Below are 11638 nucleotides of genomic sequence, written 5' to 3'. Positions count from 1 at the left end.
ATGTATGCTATGACAAGGAACGGGTGAGCCGCTAAACCTTTTGGTGCAAAAAGCTAAATGCAATAAGCAGTGTGTAAGAGTGGTGTCCCACCTGCCTTGCTCCACCCAGGTCAGGTGGTTGCTTTACGTGCTGCAACACAGATTTCAATTTGCAAATCCAGAATTAAACTTATTCTCCAATCCAGCAGCTGGAAAGGGTGTCCCCACAGCTGTAGGTTTGCTTGAGAAAAGGTTTGGAGATGTTCCTTTCTAGAGGAGAAGTGTGTTGTTACCCATCTGTCATGGGAAGTAACGTGGTACACCAGTCTCTCCATTGCACCTGGGTTAAAGCTGTTTCCAGGCTTGTGGCGGCTTGAATGGAGACTTTAATTTTAGCTTTTCTTTGACTATTCTGAAAGATCAGAAGGGCATAAAGAAAAGGATAAATGAAACAGCAATTCTTCTCATAAAGGGAACATTTCAGGGTCTAATCCTGCATCCCCATCGTGCTTTAAACACCTAGTGAAATCAGAACCACATCGCGCACGCAGTGCTTGGGGGAAAAAAGGTCTCACTGTGGCCAGCAAAATCCTCCTCCAAGCAAAGAGGGTGTTACTGCTCTAAGATGTGTCTTTGGTAATTTAAGATAGAGTAACCATGTGGTCACAGAGGAGATTAACATTCCTTGGCCAGAGAGGACGAGCTTTTATTTTGAAAGCCACCTGGGTTCCACTTAAAAGTAGTAGAATACTTCAGGATTTATTACGACCGAGCAGGCTCCTATTTAACAATGTCAAGACATAGCTGTGGAAATACACACACTTTTCTTCTTTTGAGACACGCAACACACTACATTTTGTCCTTGCACAGCTGTTGCTGTTCTGTAACATCAAACCAGCAAAAAGTTTGGCCATGAAGGATACCTAATATTTGGATTTTATATGCAGTGTCTCCAATTTATGCGCTTAGAATCATGAAGATGACTTATGATGTGTTGTGTTTGCATTGGCAACGGCTCAAAACCAGAAATATATTTCAGGCTTGGCTTTCCAGATATTATCTCAAGTCATTTAAAAGTTCATTATAGGGCACCCGCTAGTGCTGCTATAGCAAAGGGGCTGTCAGCATTTTTCAAGGGTTTATAACTCAGCCATTAAAAAAAAAAACCTCTGTGGGCTGAAACTTGGCATTCAGGGTCTAGACCCAGCAGTAAATTGTTTTTACAAATTAAAAAAAAATCAGTTTGACTATTATTAAATTATAGGTGGGCTAAATTTTATTTAGAACTCTTTCAGGCTATTCTCCCATACTTCTGTAAATTAAAATGGTTCCAAAATGTTTTTATAGAGTGCTACTCTAAAATACGGACCGGCTTTTGTTATGTTCTTGAAACCCTGAGATTTAACTTAAAATATAATAACAGTGCTTATCCCAGCATAGCACTTTTCACCTTCAAAGTGCTTTATGAGCATTATCTCATTAATGTACATAACAGCCTCCCCATGATGTAAGAGGGTTTATTATCCTCACTTTATAGCTGGAGAGATTGAGCCAAAAGGTTTAAGGCTGTTTTTAAAAGGACTTAGTTGCACAAATCCCATGTGAGCTTGGATTGGCTTTGGGTGTCTACTTCCCTTTGGCTCTTCTAAAAATTACAACTCAAGTGATTCACCCAAGACTATTCAGAGCCAGGATTAAAACTCAGACTTTCCAATGGCCAGTGCCACCAGACTGGATAATTCTCAGGAGCGCAGTAATTACTCTGCACATAAGACCCATCGTGTTTCTAAGAAATTATTCTTTAGGTCAGAGGGAGTCAACTCTGGGCATCTGGGGAGCTCCTTGGTGGCAGCGGGACTCAAATGAAATAAGGGAAAGCATGGCGTGCTCTAAGACCATGGCTGTGTGACACAGTGTCTTCATCATGTGTGCAAGCAGCAGGTCCATCCCATTTCATCAGCCCTGTTCTCCTCCTGCTTAAAGCACAAAAGGAGGATTTACCCCGTTTTTCTTGGTCTTTGGTCCCAGCAGGAGGAGATGTCAATGCTGATGGCACCAGACCGTGGCTGACGGTGGGTGACCTGGACAGAAACCTGGCCGCAGGCAGGAACTATTTTATATGTTCTTCACATAGTTGTCAGTAAAGGGAAAGGATGGTTGCAGTAGCTTTGGAGATATGGTGGGCTTTGGTAGGTGAAAGTTAGACACAAGTATAAAAAATAAAATTGGGCTCCTCTTCAGCCCTTCCATGCCAGTCAAGGGCAGCAATGGATGGCTTTTGTGCACGCCAGGGAAGTGATACTCGTAATTTTGTATGCCTCAGTAACAGTCCGAGGTTTTTTGGAAGTGCTGTTAGACCTTCAGCTCATTTTCAGTTACAGAACTGCTTTATCTGTGAGAAAGGTCTTCTCAGGAAGCTTCCAATTGCTTGAAACCTGCCCTGTTTAGGTCTCATCTCAGGTGATCTGCTTGATCTGATCTCTGATTTGGATGTAAAATGTACGGATTTGAGGACTAAGCTGCGCTGAATTTAACAGATGCATTTTGGTTTAGTGTCTCTGTAGTAATTTGTGGAGGAGGGTGGAGAACACTTAGAGAAGAGTCAGAAGCTCCTGACGCTGAGAGGCTATTTCTGTTTGTGCCTATAGAGAAATTGCACCGTAGCTCTTGCATTACGGCCATACTTTCTCTCTGCCTTACTGTTGCTACTGATACTTTAAAATCCTTCTCCAGCCTTTGGAAACCTACCCTACATCCTTACTCCTGTATTCGCCTCTCCTGTATACTGTAGGACCTTTAAAATATTATATTTACTGTGTTGTTTGTCAGCAAGACCATCACAGGACTGAGGCCATTCTGTTCTCTGACTGTGTTATAGTGTACATGTCTGAACCAGTCTTTGAAATGTTATCAGGAATTATATAAATGACTGTGGTAAAGAAATGTTACATTGGATAATTAAATGCGGTTATCCAGTTCCATGCTCTTAGTGGGATTTTATTAAACCCAGATTGTGGAGACAGCCCAAGAATATGTGTGCTGACTTAGATTATGCTTCCCGGTGAGGTTATTAAGATAGCAAGTCAGAAACTTTTCTAGTCTTGCAGTGAAGCATGCAGAAATGATTCGGGAGAGCTGAAAGGCCAGTCTGACACCCCTGAAAAGACATGGGACCCTCTCGTCTGTCTTCACCGAGGGCTGGGATCTCTGCCCTTTTTACCCCATACACAGATTTCCTAATTACATCCATGGGAGCATAGATAACGGTCATGTTTTACACAGTTTCATACCTGCACGTTAAAAGGCTAGTTATTCAGTGAAAAAAAAAGAAGTGTGGGCAGTTCCTTTGTGCTAAACGTTGATCCTACGGCTCCTTGGGACCAAATGAGAAGAGGGACGCCTTGTATAAAGTGCGGTGCAAATACAGGGCAAGAGCTTATGTGCTAAACAGATGAAATGCAAAGGAAAGAGATACTGATAGACACAAAACAATGAAGGGAGTAGCTGGTGAAGACAAAATTAAACTAAATAATTAGAGAAGTGAATTAGTTAGGCAAGCTAGTTGGCTAAGCTGTTTTTATACACGCTGGAGATTTTTTCCATACTTTTATGCAGGCTTACTGCTGGAGTTAACAGGAGCTGTACCTGAGCGCAGTGGAGCATGAGCAGCGCAGCACAGGTCTACTTGCTGATAGGCTTTTCTTGACCTCCCGGGTTGGCTCTCGGAGCGCAGGAGCCTCGTACGGCCTCTGGATTTCTCATTCCTTGGCTGCCCCGCTGAGACAGCCAGTAGATGATAATGGGTTTTGGCCAGTAATGACCACTGTTAGATTTGAACCTGTGACACGGAGATGAAAGCCTGCATATTCCATTCCCCGTACCCAATCCATCTCACTCTTTGCCTTTAAAGGATTTAATTGAATGTTGAATACAGCTAACTAGAAATAGTCCTCTTCCTGAACGGTGCAGAATGAAATAGCACTTGACAGGAGAAGGCAATGCTCACAAATGGATTAGAAGAGATTAATTTAGCAAAATTTTGATTTAACATTCTCTATCTTGACAAAAGAGTTCTTGATCTTCTGCTTGCACCTATCATGAGACCTATTCCAGATTTAAGAAAAGCTGTTGTACTCTTAGCAAGGGAAATACGGAGGGAGAGAAAGTCTTCATCTCCTAGATATGATCCCTATTTCTCATCTCTGCAGTTAGAACTTACAAGGTTGTTGACAACATACTGTCTACACTGCTCTGAGAGTCAACTGAAAGTGGCTCTGAGATCTTCACTTCTGAGCGATTCATTTCATATATTGCTGTATTTTGTTGGTCCTAACAAGAGCGGGAGCAGATCTGCATCGGCCGAGGCATCAAAATGAGCAGCCAGATTTCTGATATATTTTTCATGTTTATTGGTTCGCAAAAAGGGAAAAACAAAAGAACAAAAAGAAGCAGTGTTACCTCCTTTTTCTGTGTTAAATAAGGCCCTATATGTTGAGAAAGTAGAGCGAATCCATGGATGTGTGAAGGAAGAAAGGTTTTCAAGAAATACAGCATTGCTGTAGTACAATGGAAAATCCAAAATTTGTTCCTTTTATTACCATGCAAAACTATGTTGGCCCTATTGCCTGTCTGGAAACATCAATTAACAAGTATTACCATTTTCTACTCAACCTGATAGCCTCTTCCTTTGTTTCCCCTTCAAAGACAAGCATGAGCTTTCTTTAAAGTGACATTTCCTGAGCTGGAGTTCTTCAGTCACCCTTTTTTTCTTTTTACGCAACAGATTACTTCTTGACGCTTGATGAACCTATGAATAACATAACCACCACCCTTGGCCAGACCGCAGAGCTGCACTGTAAAGTCTCTGGCAATCCTCCTCCGACGGTCCGTTGGCTGAAAAACGACGCTCCGGTTGTCCAAGAACCGCGGAGGATCTCCTTCCGTGCCACAAGCTACGGGTCTCGGCTGCGAATAAGGAACCTTGACACTACAGATACCGGCTACTTCCAGTGCGTTGCGACTAATGGCAGAAAGACTGTCTCTACAACTGGTGTGCTGTTTGTGAAATTTGGTACGTGACCTCCTTTGTCTCTTGTAGGTGAGAAATTCCAGTTTGCAGTACAGATTGGAGGCACGTTAGTGAGATATATGTATATACCTGTCAGGTAAAATAAGCACATTTTTCTTCAAAGTCAAAGTTTATATTAAGATAACTGCCTTCAAAGCTCATCTTAAAACTGAGAGGATTCCAACCAAGAAATAGGTTTTGTGCCTCTTCTCCTCCACCTGCACATTCAGAGGGAAATAACTCACTGAGATGAAGATATTTGCATAGACTCCTAGTTAGTCCTCTTAGGAACTGGACAAATAACACATAATGAATGACAAATGTGATGAGTTTCATAGCCTTTTTTCATATATTTCCCAAATTTTCCGAATTCTAACCAGAAATTAATCATTAGATGTTCTCTCATAAGGCGGTTGTTGTCCTTTAGCCTGTGTCTGAAATGCAGGAGATTTTTATCAGAACAATGATACTTTTATACATGCTCCAGTAGAAAACAGTGAGTATTTTTCTTTTTTTTCGGACTGGAGCAATATTTAATCTCACAATTCACTTTCTAGAGCAAATACTCATTAGTATGAACTTCCCTGAAATCTGCCGCAGCCAAATTTCAGCCTGCGCTGTGCCGGTGAACTTGCGCTCCCGCCTGCCCAGTCCTTCCAGTAGTTGCCAGACCAGAAACACAGAGGGCAGGAACAACGAAACTCTGCCGGCCGGAGCCCGCTGGGGTCAGAACAAATTTGGTCAGTGTATCTGAATCAGGCCTAGGGTGCATTCCCTGATAAATAATGAAGATTGATAGGGGGAAATGATGCTGTTTTTTTCCCAGTTATAGTTACAATGTGCTTTTGTACAAGCCTCCTCTGGTTTGCTGTAAGATTTTCTATGACGGCCGGAGACACGGTTGAATTGCAGGATGAGTGCCTCACCTGGTTATTGTCCTCATCTGCGCCGTTTTGCAGAAAACCATTGCTTCAGGATACGGTCTTGTCTTTGGTACTGAGAAACTGCAACTCGTCTGTTAAACTGCATAAACCACATCCAACATGACAGACTGTTACTTTTATCTTTTAAAAGGTTTTCGAAAGCTTCCTGCTTGCTACCTTGCCGTAACTCATCACACTGTTTTTCTTCTGTCACTTTTCCAGGTCCCCCGCCAACAGCAAGTCCAGGATCATCGTAAGTGGTTTCATGTCTGTTATGTCGATTCATTAATCTTGCATTTCAGCAGTCAGAAGTTCATTTTTCATTTTGTGTGGCAGGAGCACTTTTACATTCCACTTTAAGTCAGATAGTATGGTAATTTATTGTAACTGAATTATCTGTCTCTTAGATATATTTTCATGTTATCATGTCAACTCCTATTTCTTACACTAGACTTCTTAATTTCCAATATTATTACCTTTAGATCCTCTGGTGCCTTCAGTCTTCGGACTGATTTCAGTGTGCATACAGGTATGGGTAGAAACTGATTTTCATACATGTCACGGCCCAATCTGGAAAATATTTATCTCTATAAGTAGATTTTACCGCCTAGGGGCTACTTACTGATTTTAAGGGGACTGATGTTCATAAGCTGTATCTGTATCTATCTGTACCTATATTAGTAAACTGCCTTAAAAATGAGCTGCTGAAGTTCAAGTGCCTGGGTGGGAGCAGCGGCTGTTTTTACGAGAGCTCCCTGTATGCCAGAGCCCCCTGTGTCCTTCTGGGTCCATGCTGCTGGGTCTGTGCTGTTGCCACTTCTATCTTCAGTGGCTTTTGCGAACATACATTTGTCTTCCCCTCTAGTTTCAAGGTATATGTTCAAACACCTTTTATAGTCCCTTATTGTTTCCAAGTGTGATCTTCAACTGTTCTGAAGTTTCAAATTACTTTTGTGATAGTGTGTCCAGCTTATCCAGCTCTTACGTGCATGGAACAATACTAAAACCCCACCTCTTATGGTGGGAGAAGCCACACCATTAGAAGAGAAATAGAGTACCAACTAAAAGATAAAATGAAACTATTAATACAATTACAAGGGATGCAAAAGTTTGGGGATCTGAATGTTCCTGACTGTCCTTGCAGCAGATCGTTCCCAAAGCATTGCAGAGGGTATAAATTAGGGGAAGCATCTGACCACAAAAGGACATGCTAGGATGCCCTCTAATGGAACATCATAAAATGTTTTTTTGTCTTCCCTTTTGAAGGTACCTGACATGAAGTTACTGAGTTTGTTTTGGAAGGGGAAGTCTTTGCTCGGTCTGAGACTTTTTGCGATTGTGGTGTTCTGGGGAGGAAAGCTTCACAGTGCTGTGGGAAGTGGGGACTGTTGTGCTCTTTAGCAGTTTGGAGACTTAGTTAATGAGTTGAGAAGATGAGTGTTTTGTGTCTGCTTCCACCTGGTTTGGGGTTTCTGAAATTTGTAAGGCCAAGCATCGTGTCCTTGGTGGTCAGAAACCCACAGCAGAGCAGTGTGAGCACAGAAAGCAGAGAGCTGTGCTGGAATTTCACTGTCTAGGCTACTCAGGATTGCCTCACTTCTTAAAAACAAAATAGATTTGGGAACCTTTTTCTCTTTTTTCTTTCTGGTAGGGTTTTTGCCCCCACCTCTAGCAAAAAAAAAAAAAAAAAAGAAAGAAAAAGATCACAACTTATCTAGTTAAAAGCCTCACATAATGACGGAGAAGTAACAGCAAATGGTCCCTCTAATTCAGTGAGTGTTGGGCTGAGCTCTAAGGCGATGTCAACACAGCATCATCCAGACCATGAGGAAAAAACCAAACTAGTGTCACGAGTGCTAGTTCAGAGACTAGGAGTATTATACTCCCCTGAGCTAAGTACCCTTCTTCTAGCAGCAGTATCTTTACACAGCCCTGTCTTATTCTGCGTGCAAAGCCACGGAACCGTATATCCGTGGAACAACCAAACACTGTTTTCTGTATGCACCATATCAAACATTATATTGGCTTTAAAGCGACTTAATCTAAGATTTTAATTTTGTGTTCAGCATTCACTGCCCATTGGCATACACAGGTACAAACACAAAGAGTGTGAAAAGGTGAAAATAAAGTGAGACTTCCTCTTTAATAGTTAACTTTATGATTGTGCCTTATAATTTCGTAACCAAAATAGATATTTAATCACACTTCATTATCCTGGGAGGTTGTGGGCTCTGTCTAGGAAAAGGTCACATTGTACTAAACACTGGAGAGAAACGTATCCAAAGAAATGTGCAGAGGGATCTCTGTTTTATGGAATGGCGAACATTTACATTCCTGTAGAAGCAAACCAGATTTAATCTCTGAAATAGGAGAATCAGGAAGGAGCTTATGACAAAGAAATGATAAACTTGGAACTCGTACTAAATTAGAGTAAGAAGAAAAGGTCAGTGTATGTCATCTTGAACCTAGTTCGTATCTGCTGCCAGTGCCATGAGTGCAAGAGCCTTACGGATAGCGGCAGCGGGTTAGGTCCCACTGCGTGAACCAAAATTGCACAGAGAAATTGCAGGTGGTGCAACGCTGGAGAGAAATTGCCTCGAAATCTGTTCCTTGCTGTTTGCTCTTCTTTCCATGCAAACAATATCTTGAGTGTTGTATAGCCTACTCATGCATAGCCTTCTCCCTGAACAAGTTGGTGAACAAATTTGTAGCTGTGAAATTATTGAAGATTTGGTGGAAGTGCCTGTGGTAAGAGTGATCCCACATTATGGAAGTAAGCGTCACAAAAAAGCCTTTGAAGGAGTACTGGTTAAAGGCAGCGGTATTCTTCAGCACAGGGGAACAGAACATTTTGTACAGCTCTGCTATATTTTCTTGTCTGAAAACCAAATTTATTTAAGTTGTTATAGAGATTAAAACATAATTTTTCTGGTACTTTGATGGCAAATTTCTTCAAATATGAAGAGAACTTGGATGCTGTTCCCTGTGAGACCCCCCCGAGTGCATCAGCCCTCAGACTATTATGTTGTGGCATAGTCTTGATGCCATTTTAGGACTCCTCATTGCTATTAGATAAGCAATAGGTATAGTCATGAGAAATACCTGCTTTTACCTGTGAAAACTAACCCCATCCATGCCAGCCTTAATTTTCAAGTTCCGGGGCGATGGATGTGCTCCATGGTCGACCTCCCTTCCCATCGTTTAAGAGTCATGGGAGTCCTATGGGCAAACACTTCCTTCAAGGAATAGTCCTGGAAGCTGGGTCAGAAAATAAAAACCTGCCATTTTTTTTTTTTTTTTTTTTTCAAAAATTAGGGCATTGGTCGTGGTGCTGTGGGTAAACTGGCTGAGTTTCTGTGGGTCCAGCCGATTTTGGTTCCTCAAAATACATTCTCGGGAGCCTACGTCTCTCTTCCCCTGCTGCGCAGGCTGACGGCTGGTGTTGCCCTGAGCGTAGGGACACTTACCGTACATCGTCATAGGGACATATATTATTTTACAGTGGTTAAAGGAAGGCTAAATATGGAAAGCACTTTGAAGGATGTTGTGCAAATGAAGACTCGTACTTGGCTGGTGTTTGTGCCTTATCAGCATGAGTTTCTTCTCCTATGATAAGGCAATGAACAAAATCGATGGCAAGTAGCAGCCTTTCTCGGTGGACGTGCTTTTCCCATGTTGTCTTTATCAATCTACCATGAGTGGAAAGTTCTGTTCATTTAAGGTTTTAATTTGAGGACCATGTTTTTAAAAAAATCCATATGCTCAGCACTTTTTCTCCGCATAATTTATAGGTGCAGAGTTCTGCACTGATGTGATGGCAGAAAAATAGATGGGCCAACTGTAGCTTAAAAATAAAAAGGTTAAATGAATTACTTCTGTAAAAGAAGACAGGCAATGCTAGATAACATAATAATTCATGTGTGTGTTATATCCTTATTCTTTCTGCTTTCCTTAAGCACTGTTATAGTTAGCTGGAGCCAAAAGTCTGATTTGCAAATCAGCCTGAAGCGACTGAAAGAAACTCCAGCAGAAACACACGGCTGCGGTCCATAAGGAAATCCCGAATTGCAAGGTCTTGCTGCGGTGTAAAGCACTGCCTGACCTGAACGTCCTTCCTTTAACTCTCCTGTGTTTGGCAAAGGTCAGCTTTAAAGCCCTTATCTGCGAGGCCATGGAGTGAGTTACATTCCATTAATGCGCTCTGCGTCTCAGACACGGCTTGGAGAAGCTTTTCTTTAAAAAGAAAAAAACAACCCACGCTCCTGCTTTATAAATAAATCAGTGGTTTATCTTGGGTTTCGCCGGAAGGTGCTGCAGATACAGCGCCAGCTACAAGCAGCTGGGTGAGCTGTGGGGAGAGTGCCAACGCCTCTGTCCCGCAGTCCGGATGTGTGCCCAGGAACTGGGCGGCCGCGCCGGCTCCGGCTCTCGGACTACTGGAATAGTTTCTGTAAAGTGGATGGTGTCAAGGGCACCTCCACAGCAGGCAGGAGTCTGGGGGGGGACCTCTTCTGGCAGATAAGTCAGGGCCTGCTGGCTCTTGGTGTAAAAGGCCACCATCAGCTAATTCAGCCTCCTCTTTTTTTCCATGGAATTTATGAATGCAATCTCAAATTGAATTAATTGACTAATTTGAGGAAGAGCAAAGGGAGCGTTTTGCTAGCTAACTTTTTTCCGGCAGTGTGTACTTGTGTGTGTGCATATGTTGTACAAACATATATATTCGTGGCTGTAGCCATCACTTTTAAAAATTTCCTGAAAGATCGTAGCTTTCACATTATTTTTGAAGTACCCATGCTTCACATCACTTTGAAACTCACTTTTTCTCCATCATCCATGGCAAGGTTTGGTCCTTTAAAGGTGTAGAAGTGTGTATCTTAATCTCAGGTCTCTCCAGTTGCTACAGAGATTAAAATCAGAAGGGGCTGAGGTCAGAGCACAGCAGATTCCGGGAGATGAGAGAATTTAGTATAACAATAGAGATAGTTTGACCTGGAAAATGATTGTGTGCCCAATCTTTTCCATTATTATTGTCCTTTTTTTCTCATTCTGTATTGTTTCCGCTACCTGGAGCGATGACCCTGTGCTTACCCTGAACTTCACCCACTCCAGGAGAAATCCTAGGCAGAAGTCACTGAAATTAGAGGAGGTGGAGCATACTTGCTCTCTGTTCAAGAACTGCCACAAGAGCCATAGTGGGAAAGAAAACAAAAATACCATTTTACATGGTCCAGGCTGAAAGTGAGCTAGATAAACCCTGCTGGAGTGTAGTCCAGTGGGAAGAGTTCAGGAAAATGCTCTGTATATTCTGTGTCGGAGCTGTACAAAACCAATTTATTGTGTTGTAAGCATGTTTCAAAAAGGCTTAACCTGCAGATGAAATATTTCGCTCAACAACACAGACTTTTGACTTTATTACGGTGGAAACATTGGAAGAACAGCGTGGCACCTCTTGGAAGTATTCTGTGTGCTTGCAGGACGTGGTGTTTTAGGTTTTAAAGGAGAAAAATGCCGAGCTCATCAATGTTACTTCTCTTGGATGTGCAGTGGTTCCTGTGCAGCAGAGAGACAATGGCGTGAATGTAAATCAGCTGGGACGTGTATACCACGGACTGGCACCTCCTGGGTAGAGTGTATACAGTCCTTGTGTCAGTGCCGCTCTTCAACA

At 42.3% G+C, this 11638-nt stretch overlaps 1 protein-coding gene across 1 annotated transcript in view; it reads left to right on the top strand.

Moving 5' to 3' along the window:
* Nucleotides 1-11638, top strand: part of ROR1 (receptor tyrosine kinase-like orphan receptor 1) — a 73406-nt gene that overhangs the window by 24957 nt on the left and 36811 nt on the right. Inside the window, 2 exon segments of the mRNA XM_009884007.1 lie at nucleotides 4735-5050; nucleotides 6193-6223. Coding sequence (XP_009882309.1) covers nucleotides 4735-5050; nucleotides 6193-6223 — 347 coding nt within the window.

The sequence above is a fragment of the Charadrius vociferus genome, unplaced genomic scaffold (genome assembly GCF_000708025.1).
Source record: "Charadrius vociferus isolate BGI_N301 unplaced genomic scaffold, ASM70802v2 scaffold423, whole genome shotgun sequence".
Classification (NCBI taxonomy): Eukaryota; Metazoa; Chordata; class Aves; order Charadriiformes; family Charadriidae; genus Charadrius; species Charadrius vociferus.
Note: the sequence above shows the minus strand (reverse complement) of the source record. Positions and strands in the feature narration are given on the sequence as shown.